We start from the raw sequence: 15,285 nt of genomic DNA, 5'->3' as shown, positions 1-15,285 counted from the left end.
GGGGCCCATTCTATGTGGATTTTCTGAGGTCACCCTACAGATGTCAGAAAGGAGTGACCTGACTTTTAGAGGCAGTGGAGGGGAGAGTGCAGGGGGTGGGGTGGGGGGGAGAGGGGGAGGATAGATGTTTTAATGGCCTTTTCCCCCACATTCTCTGAGGAACCAGACGTCCCATCTGTCACTTGGTGAGGATGGAAACTTTGGGCCTCAGCCTGTGTGGAGAAGTGGGAAGAAAGACCCAGAGTAGGGAGTAAAGCGGTGCGTTCAACATGAGACCGTTGATGGGGGCACTTGTCCCTGTGTGGTACGAAGGGAACAGACACCTCAGACATCCTTCACACTCCAGTGTTGCCGCCAACACTGACGGTCAAGGGAAGGATCTGCCTCAGAATGTGGTCTTCACCGAATCTTGTGGGGGCCGGAATTTTTTTCTCCCCCTCCCCTTCTGCAGCCTTGCTCCTTGCCTTGGCCGAGGTGGTTTGGCGGGCAGACCTGGACCCCGAGCCGGTGTATGGGACTTCTCTGCAGTTTGCATGCATCGATCTTACATCTCAGCTGGGTGTCCTGGGAAAGAGCTTCCCTTTTGGTCATGAAAACACACGCGGACCTCGGCACCCCCGGTGTCTGGGGCCTGCATCGTGCAGGCGTCGTGCAGTGTCTGTCCTCAGGGACGAGCGCGGGCTCATGCCTGTTTGTGTCCGCAGGGTGCCACGCCTGAGGATTTCAGCAACCTCCCGCCCGAGCAGAGAAGGAAGAAGCTGCAGCAGAAAGTCGATGAATTAAATAAAGAAATTCAGAAGGAGATGGATCAGAGGTAGAGTGGAGCGACGCGACTTATTACAAGATTCAGGTTTAGTGTGGACGATGGGAAATCCCAAATTAGCTTCAAGAAGAGTATTGATTTCAGCTGTGTGGGGTCTTGCTGTTTGTTTTTTTCATGGAGGGTCTACTAGATGGCTTCATTGCAGAGCGGGAGAATTCTTTTAATAGGTTTTACTCTGAGTTTGGGGAACAAAATACATTTGGTTATCTGTTTTTTTCTTCCTCTGTATTTCCATACTTCTTTTTTTTTTTTTTTAATTTTTATTTCTTTTTAAGTTTTAAACTTTATTTCCAGGACAGTTAACATCCAGTGCTCTGTTAGTTTCAGGTGGACGCTACGGTGACCCAGCATTTCTGTGCGTGACTCGGGGCTCATCATGATAAGTGTCCCCTTCATCCCAGTCACCTGTTCTGCCCATCCCCCACCCTCTTTTCTTATAAGTATGTAAAAATGAGGAAGAGGAGTGTGGCGTGAGTCCCACCTCCCTCCCTTGCCCCACATTCTAGTTTTGGGTCTAAAATAACCTTGTCTTCCTATTTGAGGGTAAGTAATAGTCAGCCTTCCCAGAGATTCTCACGTCTCTGTACCTTGTTGTAGAGCGTACTGATAGTGTGTAGAAAACAAATCGCATTATGTCTTATTACACACACCACCAGCCGCCAGCGGGGTGATGTTTTCCCACTCTTGAGAAGCTCCTATGTCAGGATCCCACAACTGGGGTTCCCCGTTTTCTGAGCCGTTCTGTGAGTTTGATCCCAGGATGGTGTATATGCGAAAAATAAGACGAAAAGAGTTGATAATCTCTTCATTTGTGCTTCCCTCCCCATATTTGTAGCCCGTAGGTCTTTGCTGTCACTTAGGGGCTACTTGCTAGTGATCCTGATGGAAAAATCACTTTATTTATTGTCTCTCGCCTTATAAATTCTCACTGAGTGAATCGGGGAATCATTCATCTATTTGAGATTTTCTAAAAGATAACTTGAGGTTTTGTGGCCTGTAAACAGGCCAAAGAGGGATTCTACATAAATTTCGTTGTGGCAAACCTGGAGTTAAAATTTGGTAATGCGAAAAAGTAAAATAAAATAAATAAAATAAAATTTGGTCTTGCAAAAAGCCAAAAAACAAAATCGATTAGGCAGTAGTACAGTTTAGTATGAAAGTGGTAGTTTTATTTTATTTTTTTTTAAGATTTTATTTATTTATTTGACAGAGATCACAAGGAGGCAGAGAGGCAGGCGGGGGGGCGGGGAAGCAGGCTCCCCGCTGAGAAGAGAGCCCGATGTGGGGCTCGATCCCAGGACCCTGAGATCATGACCGGAGCCGAAGGCAGAGGCTTAACCCACTGAGCCACCCAGATGCCCCATGAAAGTGGTAGTTTTAGTACAAAAAAGTAGTTGTTTACTGCTGATAGAACAACTTCTGAAAAGTGGGTGGTTTTATGTATTTGTTTATTTTATTTATATTTTTAATGTTTTTTAGACAGAGTAAGAGAGATCACGGGGTAGAGGGTCAGGGGCATGGAGGGGCAGAAGAAGAGAATCTCAAGCAGACTCCCCACCAGCTCAGAGCCCTGACATGGCTTCCACGGCCCTGAGATCCTGGCCTGAGCCGAAATCAAGTGGGACGCTCAACCGACTGAGCCCCCCCGGCGCCCCAGATGGGTGGTTTTATGGACACTGTTACTGTGCATAACAAATAACAACATAGATAATTAACTTTGTTCTGTGTTAGAAACACACCTCATGAGATGAAAGTGTTCTTTATCCTTTTTATTACATGCGGAACCAAATATAAAAAGGGTCCTGCATGTATCAGCCCATTACCCCTCGGCCTGTGGAATAACTGAGCAGTTATATTCCGTACGGGAGTGACAAGTTCTGACTCAGGTATTTGAAACGACATTGTAGAAGGTCATGGACACTGTTGTCCAAGAATTAGGTAGAAAACTTTCTCTGCCACTTGGGTTGTGGCCGTAGAAGCTGGTTAACCTTTTAACGCTCACAGCGGCCCTACTGATAAGGCCAGTGCCATTTAACAGTTTACTAGATGATTATTTATTGAGCATTTACTGTGTGCAAGGAAATATCCTAGACCCTGGGAATAAAACGGTGAACAGAACACATGAAAACCTCTGCTCTCATGCAACTCACGTCTTGTCCAAGAGGAACAAGGCAGGACTCATCAAAGCACAAAGCGTGAGGGTAGATTTGAAATACCCTGGGGTTCAGGGGCACCCGACTGATTCAGAGGAGTGTGCGACTCTTGATCTCGGGGTCGTGGGTTCGAGCCCCACGTGGGGTGTAGAGATTACTTAAATAAATAAAATAAAAAAAAAAATTTTTTTAATACCCTGGGTTCAAACCTGGTTCCACCTATTTCTTTTTCTTTTCTTTTCTTTTTTTAAGATTTTATTTATTTATTTGACAGACAGAGATCACAAGTAGGCAGGGTGGGTGGGAAACAGGCTCCCTGATGAGCAGAGAGCCCAATGCAGGACTCGATCCCAGAACCCTGAGATCATGATCTGAGCCTAAGACAGAGGCTTAACCCACTGAGCCACCCGGAGCCCCTGGACAAGCTTCTTAACCTCTTAACCTTACCTCTGTTTCCTCATCTTGAAAAGGAAGTTAATAGAATTAAATGTGTCGGTGTATGGGAGGTACTTGGACCAATGCCTGGCACATAGAATCTGTAAAATAAAATGAGTATGTTCAGTGTCAACAGACTACATGTCCCGATTAGATTTTCAGACTAGACAAAACTACAACAACCCCAAATCCACAGCCTATAAAACGCACAGCTAACTCATAAGGTATTAAAAACAACAACAACAACATATAGGTATAGAAAGGTTGAAAATAAGAGACTAGAAAAAGATACTGGTTGGCCAGTGCCAGCCAGAAGATGACTGACTTTCAGGCCAAAAAAAACCCCTCAAACTATTCAGCTCAGGAAGGTCAACTTCATAACATTAAATGTTTCAAGGAACAAACAGCTCAGTTTAAAGCTGTAGAACTGTCGATCTTAAAACATAGAAAAGGTTATACTGTTAACCCTTTGACATGAGTATGTACAAGAAATACAAACACGTCATTGTTGGAAGAGATTTTTAATGCAGTTCTCTGAGTGACAGGTAGAACAGATTAACAGATTCAGGATAGAATTTTTTTTTTAATTTAAAATTTTTTTATTAACATATAATGTATTATTAGCCCCAGGGGTACAGGTCTGTGAATCGCCAGGTTTACACACTTCACAGCACTCACCATAGCACACACCCTCCCTATTGTCCATAACCCAACCACCCTCTCTATACCCACCCTGGCAACCCTCAGTTTGTTTTGTGAGATTAAGTCTCTTATGGTTTGTCCCCCTCCCGATCCCATCTTGTTTCATTTTTTTCCTTCCCTACCCCCAAACCTCACATGTTGCCTCTCAAATTCATCATATCAGAGAGATCATATGATAATTTTCTTTCTCTGTTGACTTATTTCACTCAGCATAATACCCTCTAGTTCCATCCACGTCGTTACAAATGGCAAGATTGCATTTCTTTTGATGGCTGCATGGTATTCCATTGTATATATACACCACATCTTCTTTATCCATTCATCTGTTGGTGGACATCTAGGTTCTTTCCATAGTTTGGCTATTGTGGACATTGCTGCCGTGAACATTTGGGTGCATGTGTCCCCTCGAATCACTACATTTGCATCTTTGGGGTAAATACCCAATAGTACCATTGCTGGGTTGTAAGGTAGCTCTATTTTCAACCTCCTCCTCCTCCTCAGCGAGGAACCTCCATGCTGTTTTCCAGAGTGGCTGCACCAGTTTGCATTTCCACCAACAATAAGGAGGGTTCCCCTTTCTCCTCATCCTCGCCAACATCTGTCGTTTTTAGGACAGAATACTTAAATAATATAATTGACAGAATTGACCTCAGACATGTCTATCCAATAATTTAATGGTGCACATTCTTTTCAAGCACACATAGAACATTTCCAACAACCTGAGCATATCCTGTTTTCACAAAACAGATCTCAACAAAATCCAAGGCTAGACACCATTCAAGGTGTGTTCTCCAAAGCCTGCAGTAAAGTTGGGTACCAATAACAAACATTTAGAAATTAAGAAATGTAGCTCTAGGTATCTCAGAGACTAAAGAAGAAATCAAGAGACACATTGGAAACACAGACTTGTACCCTGAAACAAATAATACGTTATATGTTTAAAAAAAAAAGAAAGAAAAAGAAATACACTGAAAGCACAAAAAAAAAAAAAAAAAGACATTGGAAGATATCGGAGCAGAGCTGAACCTGAACCCACATTCCACACATCACTGGGCTGTCACTGAGGCAACACTCACAAAGGGAACTTATAGCTTTCCGTATGTATCAAAAACAAAAAACACTAAACATCAGTGAGCTGAGTGTCTATCGCAAGAAGTTAGAAAAAGCACAGCAGATTGAACCCAAGAAAACAGAAGCAAGAAAAGAGGGTAAATTAATGACACAGAAAAACATACGCACTCAACAAAAAGGATCAGCAAATCCAAAAGCTGGTTCCTTGAAAAGACGAATAAAGTTAAACGTCTGGGGAGACCTATGAGGAGAGACAGGAGTTAGAGAATTGGAGGTAATGAATCTCGACAAATCTTTGCCGAGAGATGGGGCAGTAGCTGGAGGTGTAGCCATAAGGTCAAGAAAGGAATTTGGTGGGGCGCCTGGGTGGCTCAGTGGGTTAAAGCCTCTGCCTTCCGCTCAGGTCATGTCCCAGGGTCCTGGGATCGAACCCCACATCGGGCTCTCTGCTCAGCGGGGAGCCTGCTTCCCCCCTCTCTCTGCCTGCCTCTCTGCCTACTTGTGATCTCTGTCAAATAAATAAATAATTTTTTTTAGAAAGGAATTTGGTAAAGGCAGACATTATAGTTTGTTTGTTGTAAGAGCATTTATTCATCTCAGATACTTACTGAGCATCTGCTGTGTGCCACGTAGTGTCCCGCCCCGGGGAGATACCAAGTTAACAAAAGAGCTTGAGCCCATAGAGCTTCCTTCCAGAGCTTCTACTGAAGTAGGAAAAAACTGAGGATGAACAGTAATAAGCATAATAACAAACTCACCGGGTGGGAAAGAAGGAAGGGGAGCAAAGTCAGGGGGCAGGGAGTGCAGGGGGAGGGAGGGCTGCAGGGGAGATGTGACCTCAGGGGAAGCGGATGGTGGGTACCCACAAAGGAGCAGCGGGCTGGGCGGGCTCAGATGCAAGGGGGCGGGCCCAGGCCGGATGGGGACTTTGGGAAATTCTCCTCCTATTATTTCTATAGTTTCAGTTAAACTATTTCCCATAACTCTAACTGGGTTTGCTTCATTGGTCCTATGTTGTATAACAGGTCAAGGCTGCCTTTTACTGAAGCTCATTAAAGTTGGCCCCTTACCACCTGCAGAGTCATTTGCTCTAAACTTTGAACATCTCCGAACCCTACGGAACCCTATACAGAAAGTCCCTCAGTCCCTCAGAGCCAGAATTCAAAATGAATAGAGCCCTTTGGTCCCAGAGATAGCCCCAGGCATGGCTGCCACACTCCTGGAGGGATTATCTGCTCAGGCCGCTGCGGGCGGCTGCCCTCCCGGCTTCAGGAAGGGCGTGGGGCCTGGCGATGGGTCGCCTTGAAGCTCGGTTGCCCACCTGTCATGGACACCAACTGTGGGTTTGGTTTCTTAATAGTTAAAAGAGTGTGTCATAAAATTTCCAAAGCCGTTAACTGTGCTCCTCCACGAGGGGAACGCATGGGAGCCCGTGGGACCCAGAGTGCCAGCTGGAGTTCTGTTTTCATCGTGGGGGGCAAAGGGAGGGACGTGACTGATTTGTTTCTCAGTCTCGGAGGGCAGTGGGAGGTTCCAGATACCATTCAGAAAAGGCAACCGAAATTTTAATATCCGTCTCTGGATTATACAGACCTCGGGAACAGAATTCTTACGGAGTTTTAGGATGAAAGCAGCTCCCAATACTCCCCTCCAGCCCGCGCTGTGATGCCATCATGCCATGTGCCGGTCCGTGCGGCGTGCGGGGCGGTAGGAGAGGACACTTGATGGATGACATTGACCTTTACTGTGTCCTGCTCCCTCTTTCTTTCCAGAGATGCCATCACAAAAATGAAAGATGTTTACCTAAAGAATCCTCAGATGGGAGACCCAGGCAGTTTGGATCATAAATTAACCGAAGTGAGCCAAAATATAGAAAAACTGCGACTAGAAGCCCAGAAATTTGAGGTATGAAAACGCTGTGCGTGAAAAGCCCTGTTGGAAGAAAAAGAAACCGAGGAAAGGCTGGGAGTCGTGCTGGGTTCATGCCGTAGCACACCAGCGATTCGTGCAAGACATGTGGCTGGAGGGTGTCGGGAGGGGGGAGGTTGGCGAGTCATAATAAAAGGAAAAGTGGTCAGACCCCTGGCTGTTCTGCCCCTTGGCATGCCTTCGGCCCAGGACTCCCCTAAACCCAGCACTGATCAATGTATTTGTACACCTTGTCCTTTGTGCTTGGCTTGGTTGGTCCTGTTCCAGCCCCTGCCGATGAAGGGGACAGCTGTGCGTGGGCTGTCGTGAATCCAGAAGTTAAAAAAATCAAGTCAGATACATTACGGTTCTTACAAAGGACCCATTATCCAAAGGTTATAGAGGTGACAACCACTGAGAGACACCAATTAGAAATGAGTAGGAAAGATAAATACTATAGTTTTTAAGGAGGGAGAGAGAGCACTCAAGAGCTATGGGCAGAATCGGTTACTTCTAGCCATGAAGGGTCAGATACAGCTTTTTAAGACTCTTCCCAGACTCTGCCAATCAGTTAGAGGGTTTAGAACCTCGAAGTGTTCTTTCCTGGTCATTTTTTTCCTCTGGCCTTTTCCACACTATTTTAAATGTTGCCCAAGATAAGTTTATCTTTTATCTTAATTTGATTTCCTGGAAAACGCATTTCTTTACCCTTAAAAAGAGTGACTCACTCCTCAAAACAAAAGGTGCACGTAGCTTTCACACGGAGTCTCTGCTCCTGGGGGACAGGAGCCCCTTCTCCAGCGGGAGCTCACGGTCACAGAATTTTGGAGCCAGAAGGAACCAGAAGCGACTTACCTTATCTCACACAGCTGTTTTCAAAAGCCCAAGAGTAGCGGGGCACCTGCGTGGCTCCGTCGTTAAGCTCCCGCTTGATCTCAGCTCAGGTCTTGATCTTACGGTTGGAGACTCAGGCTCTGCACTGAGCCCCACGCTGGGCATGGAGCCTACTTTAAAAAAAAAAAAAAAAAGCCCAAGATGATAATACAGTCCAGAGCTCTTTATGCCACATTGTGACAGTGGCCTAAGCCCGCTTGTTTCTACTTCTCCAGCGTGAGATGGGCTGGGAGCCGTTGCGTGTGGGTACTTGGTACAGCTGCATGCAGAGACACAGGAGACACCCCCCTCCCCCCAAGCGTGTGGCCCTTCTTGAATCTCAGCCTCAGGGACCATCGAGCCCCCCTGAATCCGGGGCCTTCAAGACTCCCGCGTCGGGCCCTCAGCTGAGCTGTCTCTGGTGGCTTTTGCTTGCAGGCCTGGCTGGCGGAGGTGGAGGGCAGGCTGCCGGCACGCAGCGAGCAGGCCCGCCGGCAGAGTGGAATGTTCGACGCCCAGAACCCGGCCACGGTCAACAGCTGCGCCCAGGACCGCGAGAGGTACAGTATCTGTGCCGCGCCTGCCGTCCAGTGGGGGCAGCTTTGCTTTGTGTCCGTGGTGCAGTTCTGGAGTCTAGAAACAAGCGGAGGCACTTGCTCTGTATACAGAGGAGCCCGAGATGCCTGACCTGCCCTTTCCCCACAGCGTAGGTCCCTCGGGCCGCGCGGGGCGGCGATGGAGCACGCAGGGTGACCTGAGGTGGCATTGGTGGCAGCGGTCGGGGGGCAGGGGGCGAGCGCTTCGCTGGGCAGTCGCTATAGTTGCTGCGTGGTTTCCTCTCTTGAGCAGCCCGGATGGCAGTTACACGGAGGAGCAGAGTCAGGAGGGTGAGGGGAAGGTGCTGGCCACGGACTTCGACGACGAGTTTGACGAGGAGGAGCCCCTGCCTGCCATCGGGACCTGCAAAGCCCTCTACACGTTCGAAGGTGACCCACGTCCGCCCGGTTCCCCGCTTGTGCATGCTGTCCCGTCTGCTATGACTGGAGCTTCTTCCGAAGCCTTCCAGATCTTTCTCACTCGTTTTACCCTGTGTTCCGCTCACCGTCATCATCATCAGTATTTGGTTCAAGGTTGCATGTTTTGCCTGTTACTCTGCCCAATGGAACAGCGTTCATGCAGCTTACTTGCAGCAGTTGGTGTGGAATACTGATGATTTTTTTTTAAAAGATTTTATTTATTTGACAGAGAGAGAGAGAGATCACAAGTAGGCAGACAAGCAGGCAGAAAGAGGGGGGCAGGAAGCAGGCTATCCGCTGAGCCCGAAGCGGGGCTCGATCCCAGGACCCTGAGACCATGACCCGAGCTGAAGGCAGAGGCTTAACCCACTGAGCCACCCAGGCGCCCCATGATGATTTTATCTGTTCATCCAGTATTTCCAGGAGATCCTGTCTTGTAAAGCCCCCAGAGGGATGGGGTACGGGATGGGTTGGTGTGGTGTCCGCCCCTGGGGAGCGAGGACAGACACATATTTGGGAGAGGTCCGCTGGTGGCACGTACCAGAGGTGGGGTACGGAGTGCTGGGCGCTCACGGGACAGGGCGCTCACTTCCTTCAGAGAATTAATTCAGGGAACTCTCCAGGCCTCTGTGCATCGGAGGGAGGAAGGTGAGGGAAGCGTGGGCTTGTTGGGCTGGAGCTTAGACATCTGAGGTGGGAGGGATAGAATCTGAGACTAGGAATGATGTCGTGGCGGGGGTAAGAGAGTCGTCTGGATTTTGTCTGGCAACAGTTGAGCTGTTGAAGACGTTTGAGCGGGGCGTTGGCACCGTTCGAGCTGCGCCTACGGATATGTCTTGTCACGTGTGGGGGACCAGTGGGAGAACAGGGATGAAGGGTTTGAAAGATTAGCCTGGAGTTGCCAGAATGATGTCCACGGAGAAAGATGCGAAGGAAGCCGTGAGAGACGCAGGCTGAGCTCAGGTAGGTTTGGGAAGCTCTGGGACAGAGGGATCTTCCAGATCTTCTCACGACAGGCCACCTGTGTGGTGGGACAAGAAAGCTCCAGGTTCAAGGTCGCCATCTTAATCTCATTCCCACGCCTCGGCCCCACCCCGACGGCACCCCTGTAAGCAGCTCCCTGGCCAGTCTGAGCTTGAGGACGCTGTGTGAGCAGTGGGCGCTGTTCTGGGGCAGTAACGTCAGCAAGTGGTCTTGGGGACCCCGTTAACGAGTGGGGACAGTGTCTGAAAGGGTGTCATTAAAGCCATAAGCGCACGCTCCCCAGAAGAGATGAAGAGCAGACCCAAGATGTCCCCTGGGGAGCACCTGGCTTCCTGGGAGAGAGAGGGGGCTCCCTGGAGGGCTGGAGAAGCATTGTTGGGGGGGTGGGTCTGGAAGCTTCTGCGTGGGACGAGCCCTTGCAACGTCCACGCGTCTGTCCCTCCCTCACTGCCCCTCTTCCCTTGCTAGGCTCCCCGTTCGCGCTCCGCCTGGCTTCGGCGAGAAGCCTGACCCCTTCTGATGTTGCTTCTCCAGGTCAGAATGAAGGGACCATCTCCGTGGTTGAAGGAGAAACGCTGTACGTGATTGAGGAAGACAAAGGCGACGGGTGGACCCGCATTCGGAGAAACGAAGACGAAGAGGGTTATGTCCCCACTTCGTACGTCGAAGTCTATTTGGACAAAAATGCCAAAGGTGCTAAGACTTATATTTAATACAACTTAAAAAAAAAAAATGTAAAAAAAAAAAATTGGAGTTGTCTGTTCCCACAACTATGACTGTTCCGGGCGGTTCTTCCAAAGCCGGAGGACCCCGGAGTGCGTGCTGTCCCGTGGCCACGTGGTGGGCTGGTGGGCGCTCGACACCCGGATTTCCTTGGCTGGTTTTGACTATAAAACGTTTCACTTGCTCATGGAATAGGACAAGGAAAGCTGCCAACTGCCAATTTACAGTTTTGTCATTTGAGCTCAGATAAACAGTTCTTCCTCTGGCCGTATCTGTAGGTATCCCCCCCCCCAAAAAAAAAATTGCCTTCTAGCTTCTAATTGCTATTTTTGAATTTTAAAAGTTCACACACATCAGCAGGGTGGGTAAGGCTTGTGTTCTGTTTCTCTCTCGCAACTGCCGTGAACGCAACCCCCTTAGGATGTTACGTTTTGAAACCTCGTAACTTGAACCACGCTCGATCGTTTGATCTTACAGTCATTTGCTTTGGAGGAAGTCATCGATAAAACCTCCCCCTCCTCAAGGAAAGAATAAGACGAGTCCTATATTGGTACTAAATGTGTGTATTTTTCCTTCAACGTGTATAAGATCATTGGTATATCGTCGTGTTTTCCTCTCCCGTCTGCATGATCCCAGACAACCAGCTGAAAACTGGAAAAGCTTGGTCAACGGTTAACCAGTAGACTTTTACATGAGGCCCTGAGCTCCCCACTGCCCTTGACAGAGACGATCAGATGCCCTAGTGCCATTTCCGTAACTGACCAAAAACCCCGCATGCTTCTGCTGGAGCTTTTGTGGCCGGAGGAGCGGCCTTCAGCTCACAGGTGCCCAGGTGGGGCTTGTAAGGAGCAGCAGCTGCTTCTACACACACAACCCCCCGAAGCTCTTTGCTTTCGCAGAGGTGTTTTGGGTCGGTTGGTTTGGTTTTTTTAATCCTTGGCATCTTTAAGACCCAAAATATGGATTTACTGAAAAATCATTTTCAAATTGCTAGCTCGTTTTATTTTACATAATGAACCATAACCAGACTAAAGTATTTCACCGTCTTGAAAGGGATCTGGGTCGCGTGGGGATTTGCGTTTTTTATTAAATCGGCAGCGTAGGGGGTGAAATCGAGCACAGGCGTGCGTCGCCCCAGCTGTGCGCCCGTTTGGAGAATCTACCCTGTGGTCCCAGAGAACCAGCTATGAAGGGCCCACGGCCGAGGGGTCAGGTTGTGATTTTTTATTTGGCTTTGAGAATTACTTATTCATGTCCTTCCTACTTTTAAATAGGAAATTAGCTCCTTGCTTTTACACTGTGAGCTCCTTTTATAAGCTCAAATCGATTTAAAGTTGATTCTACCAAAAAAAAAAAAAAAAAAGCTGATTTAAAAAACAACAGCAGGGGGCCCCACTCTTACAGGTTCTTGTGGATTCTCTCAGAAAGTTCTCATTTCCCCAGGACCACCAGAATGGAACCTCATGAACGTTAATGACAGCCTGGTTTTTAATACACGGTCTGTTGTTAAATAATGATTGGTTGCCAGGAAGTTGCAAAGACCGTACAGAGCCGTCCCATGTACCCTTCAGCAGGTGCCCCCCCCCCCCCAGGGGTGGCTTCTGATGGAATTGTAATACAAATGCCCAAAGCAGGAAACGGACATTGGTCAGCCCGCTTTTTTAAAATACCATTTTGTGATTCTGGTTTCTTTTGCCTTGTTCTGCCTTTGCTGACGTAATATCGATAAAGCCATTCACCCTGGACCCCAGACCTCTCAGGAAAATCATTTCTGTTCCCCTTTGTGAACATTCCCCACAAGGAACTCTGCTGATCCTGAGGCCGCAGGGTTCCTCCTCTTCACGAGCTGGGGGAGGTGACAGCGCTGGGCATGGACCCAGGCGAACAGGGGACCTCAGCTATTAGAACCAGAGCTTTCTGTCTAATGATGGGACCCATGGCCAGCCTGTGAACTGCTACAGGAAGTGAACCAAACACTGACAAAGTCTTAAAATGGCCAAGAGGACGAGAGCCTTTGGAAGCCTCCCTTGGAAAGTGTGGCATTCCATGACGTTGTTGTGGGTTTATTTATTGGTTTTTTTTTTTTTCTTAACAGTTGTGCAAATTTGATTCAGAAAACGGCTCAGTTGGTTTGTGGGGCTGGAGGGTGGGGGTGGGGTGGGGGCACGTGTTGATTTGGGGCACATAATTGAATGCTTGTGATGTTAAGTTTTGTGCCCCAGGCCCTTAGCACAGGCAGCTGCAGACGAGGGATGGAACAGTGCCTCGGTGCCAACCGGTCAACGCACCCACTATTAGAAGTCCTGAAACCACTCCCAAAGAATCAGAATTCCCATTTCTGCCTAGAATAAACTTTGGTATTTTTCGACCCCCTCCCACCACCCCTGGTTATCTGCTAAAATGAAAGAAGCCAAGTCTCAGCTTGTGGGTAAAGTTTTCTCCTTTTATTTTAGAGACGCATTTCGAGGTTCCTCGTGTATGCATAGAAGCCTGTCTTCCCCACGGGTTTCTAAACTTGCGGGCACCCCCAAGAACACTGCCTCCCGCCAACCCCTCCCAGGCCGAGGGGCTCTGCTTCCTCATGCCCAGAACTCAAAGCAGCAGTTTTTGCGCCGTGCACTTGTGTGTGTGTGTGTGTGTGTGTGTGTGTGTGTGTGTGTGGTCTACGATGTAACTATTTAATAATTGCCAAAATATTTAGACTAGAGGAACGTTTGGTGGTCAGTTGGATCGTGACTCTCTTCTTTCATGGTTCAGTTTGGTTTTTTAAATTGCTTTCTGTTAAATATGTCCGAAATCCCCCTGCCCGCCTGCCCCCCATATTTTTGTATATACTGCCGTTTAAAAACTAAAAGGATGACTTGAATTCCTTGTTTTAACGTTTGACTCTCTTGTCTGTTTGTTTTATTGGTGATTCTGCTGCCTAATGACCGTTTTTGTTTTGTAACCGCTGGGGAGGCCGGAAGGACTAGGTCCCCCGCTGGCTGCTCAGCCTTGACTTTATTGTAGACACTTGTGTTCTGAGTAAGTTTTGCTCCAACACGGCCAAAATGATTGTCTCTCTCTCTTCTCACCCTGAAAGAAACGAATCTGTCTGGCTCCTCCTGGTTGTACCCTCGTATCTGCCTCTCTAATAAACATATTTTTCTCAGTGTTGTGTATTTTAAATGATTTTTCACCTTTTCCGAGAAAATGATTCTGTGTAATCTGGGCATTTAACTCTGTTGTCTTCAGTCATGGGGACCTTTGCCAGCCAAATGCTTTTTTAAAATTCTGCCCTTCCCCCCACCCTTTTAAATGATGACACCTGCTCTGTCTCTCGCCCTGTGTGCACCTGAGGGCTTTCCGAGTCTCTGTCTCCTTCCTCTCCTCCCCACTCTGGATGAAGAACTTTCACTGTTGATTGCTGAGTAACAGGTTTTTCCTTTTCACCAAGATTTTACTGGTTTGTTTTTGTTTTTGTTTTTGTTTTGTTTTGTTTTTTTTTTTGGTAAAGCGCCGACAGTGTCGGTCGGGGGAGAGAATCAGGCCTCGAAATCCCTTGCATCCGCCTGGAAAGCGGGTTGCATTTCTTTCTTCCGAAACTCAGCGGACCCAGAAAGAGGGGCCGGGGGTGGATGGGTGCGGGTCTGCCGCGTGGGCCTCTCTTCCCCCTGAAGGGGAGGCTGGCCCCTGAGGCGACCAGAGACCGTGAAAGTTCCTTATCCCTGACGTGCCCCATGGTAACACTCCACGCTCTAGAGCTGTCCCCCTCCCGGGCGGTGCAGACCAGATGCCCGCCCCAGGCCGCCAGCCTCCCTCTAAACACTCTTTCTCTTTCTGTCTTTTTGTGTTGTAGATCCCTAGAGGCGGTTGCAGGAGCCGGAGCCTCGGTGAGCCTTCCCCGGAGCAACCCTTCGGTCTGCTTGTCTCCACAGGCCTGGGCGCCCGCGCGCGTAGACGGCTCCCGGGCTGGCCGGCCCGCGGTCCCCTCTGTCGTCGCGGCCTGAAGCCACATCCTCTCCCCACCTGCCACGCGGCTGCTTTGCCTTTTCCTTTCTTTACTCCCGACAGCATGCTTCTCGTGGCCCGTCTCCCCCCATGGCCCCACCTGGCCACCTCTCTGGGGACAGGTCTGTCCCTGTCCCCGTCCCCATCCCCCTCCACCCCACATGGGGCCCCAGAAGGCAGCTAGACACGTGTTCCCTCCTTCCCGGGCCCCTGCCTTGGCCCTCAGTCTACCTGGCGCATCCTGGCCCGTCCATGGTTCACACTGTGCCTTTCGTGAAAACTTCGCCACCGGTCTCCCCCTCCCCCCCCGCCCGGGGAGACTAACAGAATCTGGACAAGGAGGGTCAGGCGTGCGCCGGGCAGACTGAGCCCCCGAATGTCACAGGTGGGTTCCCGGGTCCCGAGTCCCTTCGGTGGTCCTTTTCTGGCTAGGGGTCCTCGCCTCATACTAACCATCAGCTCTTGCAACATTTCCTGGCCTGAGAGTGTCCGTGGGGGACACGCAGGTGCTCACACGCAGGCACACAGCGCCCTCTGTGGTGTGCACGCTTACACACACACACACACACACACACACACACACGTTTTGATTTGGGGCCTGTGCTCC

General features: G+C 49.0%; 1 protein-coding gene across 13 annotated transcripts in view; it reads left to right on the top strand.

Annotated features, from left to right (window-relative positions):
• The window catches only part of FNBP1 (formin binding protein 1), a 140,805-nt gene extending 126,020 nt beyond the window's left edge, over positions 1-14,785 (top strand). For 6 of the 13 annotated variants that reach the window (XM_032866086.1, XM_032866084.1, XM_032866082.1 and 3 more), the window contains 5 exons: positions 705-814; positions 6,957-7,089; positions 8,404-8,525; positions 8,812-8,951; positions 10,500-10,713. In XM_032866086.1, the coding sequence (XP_032721977.1) occupies positions 705-814; positions 6,957-7,089; positions 8,404-8,525; positions 8,812-8,951; positions 10,500-10,678 (684 nt within the window). In that variant the 3' untranslated portion in view covers positions 10,679-10,713. Of the gene's footprint in view, positions 1-704; positions 815-6,956; positions 7,090-8,403; positions 8,526-8,811; positions 8,952-10,499; positions 10,714-14,526 lie in introns of those variants that run through there. The other 7 variants (XM_032866085.1, XM_032866083.1, XM_032866081.1 and 4 more) reach the window with 2 other exon arrangements.
• The last annotated feature ends 500 nt before the right edge of the window (positions 14,786-15,285 follow it).

Source organism: Lontra canadensis, unplaced genomic scaffold, assembly GCF_010015895.1.
Source record: "Lontra canadensis isolate GAN:19392208 unplaced genomic scaffold, GSC_riverotter_1.0 scaffold30, whole genome shotgun sequence".
Lineage (NCBI taxonomy): Eukaryota > Metazoa > Chordata > Mammalia > Carnivora > Mustelidae > Lontra > Lontra canadensis.
Note: the sequence above shows the minus strand (reverse complement) of the source record. Positions and strands in the feature narration are given on the sequence as shown.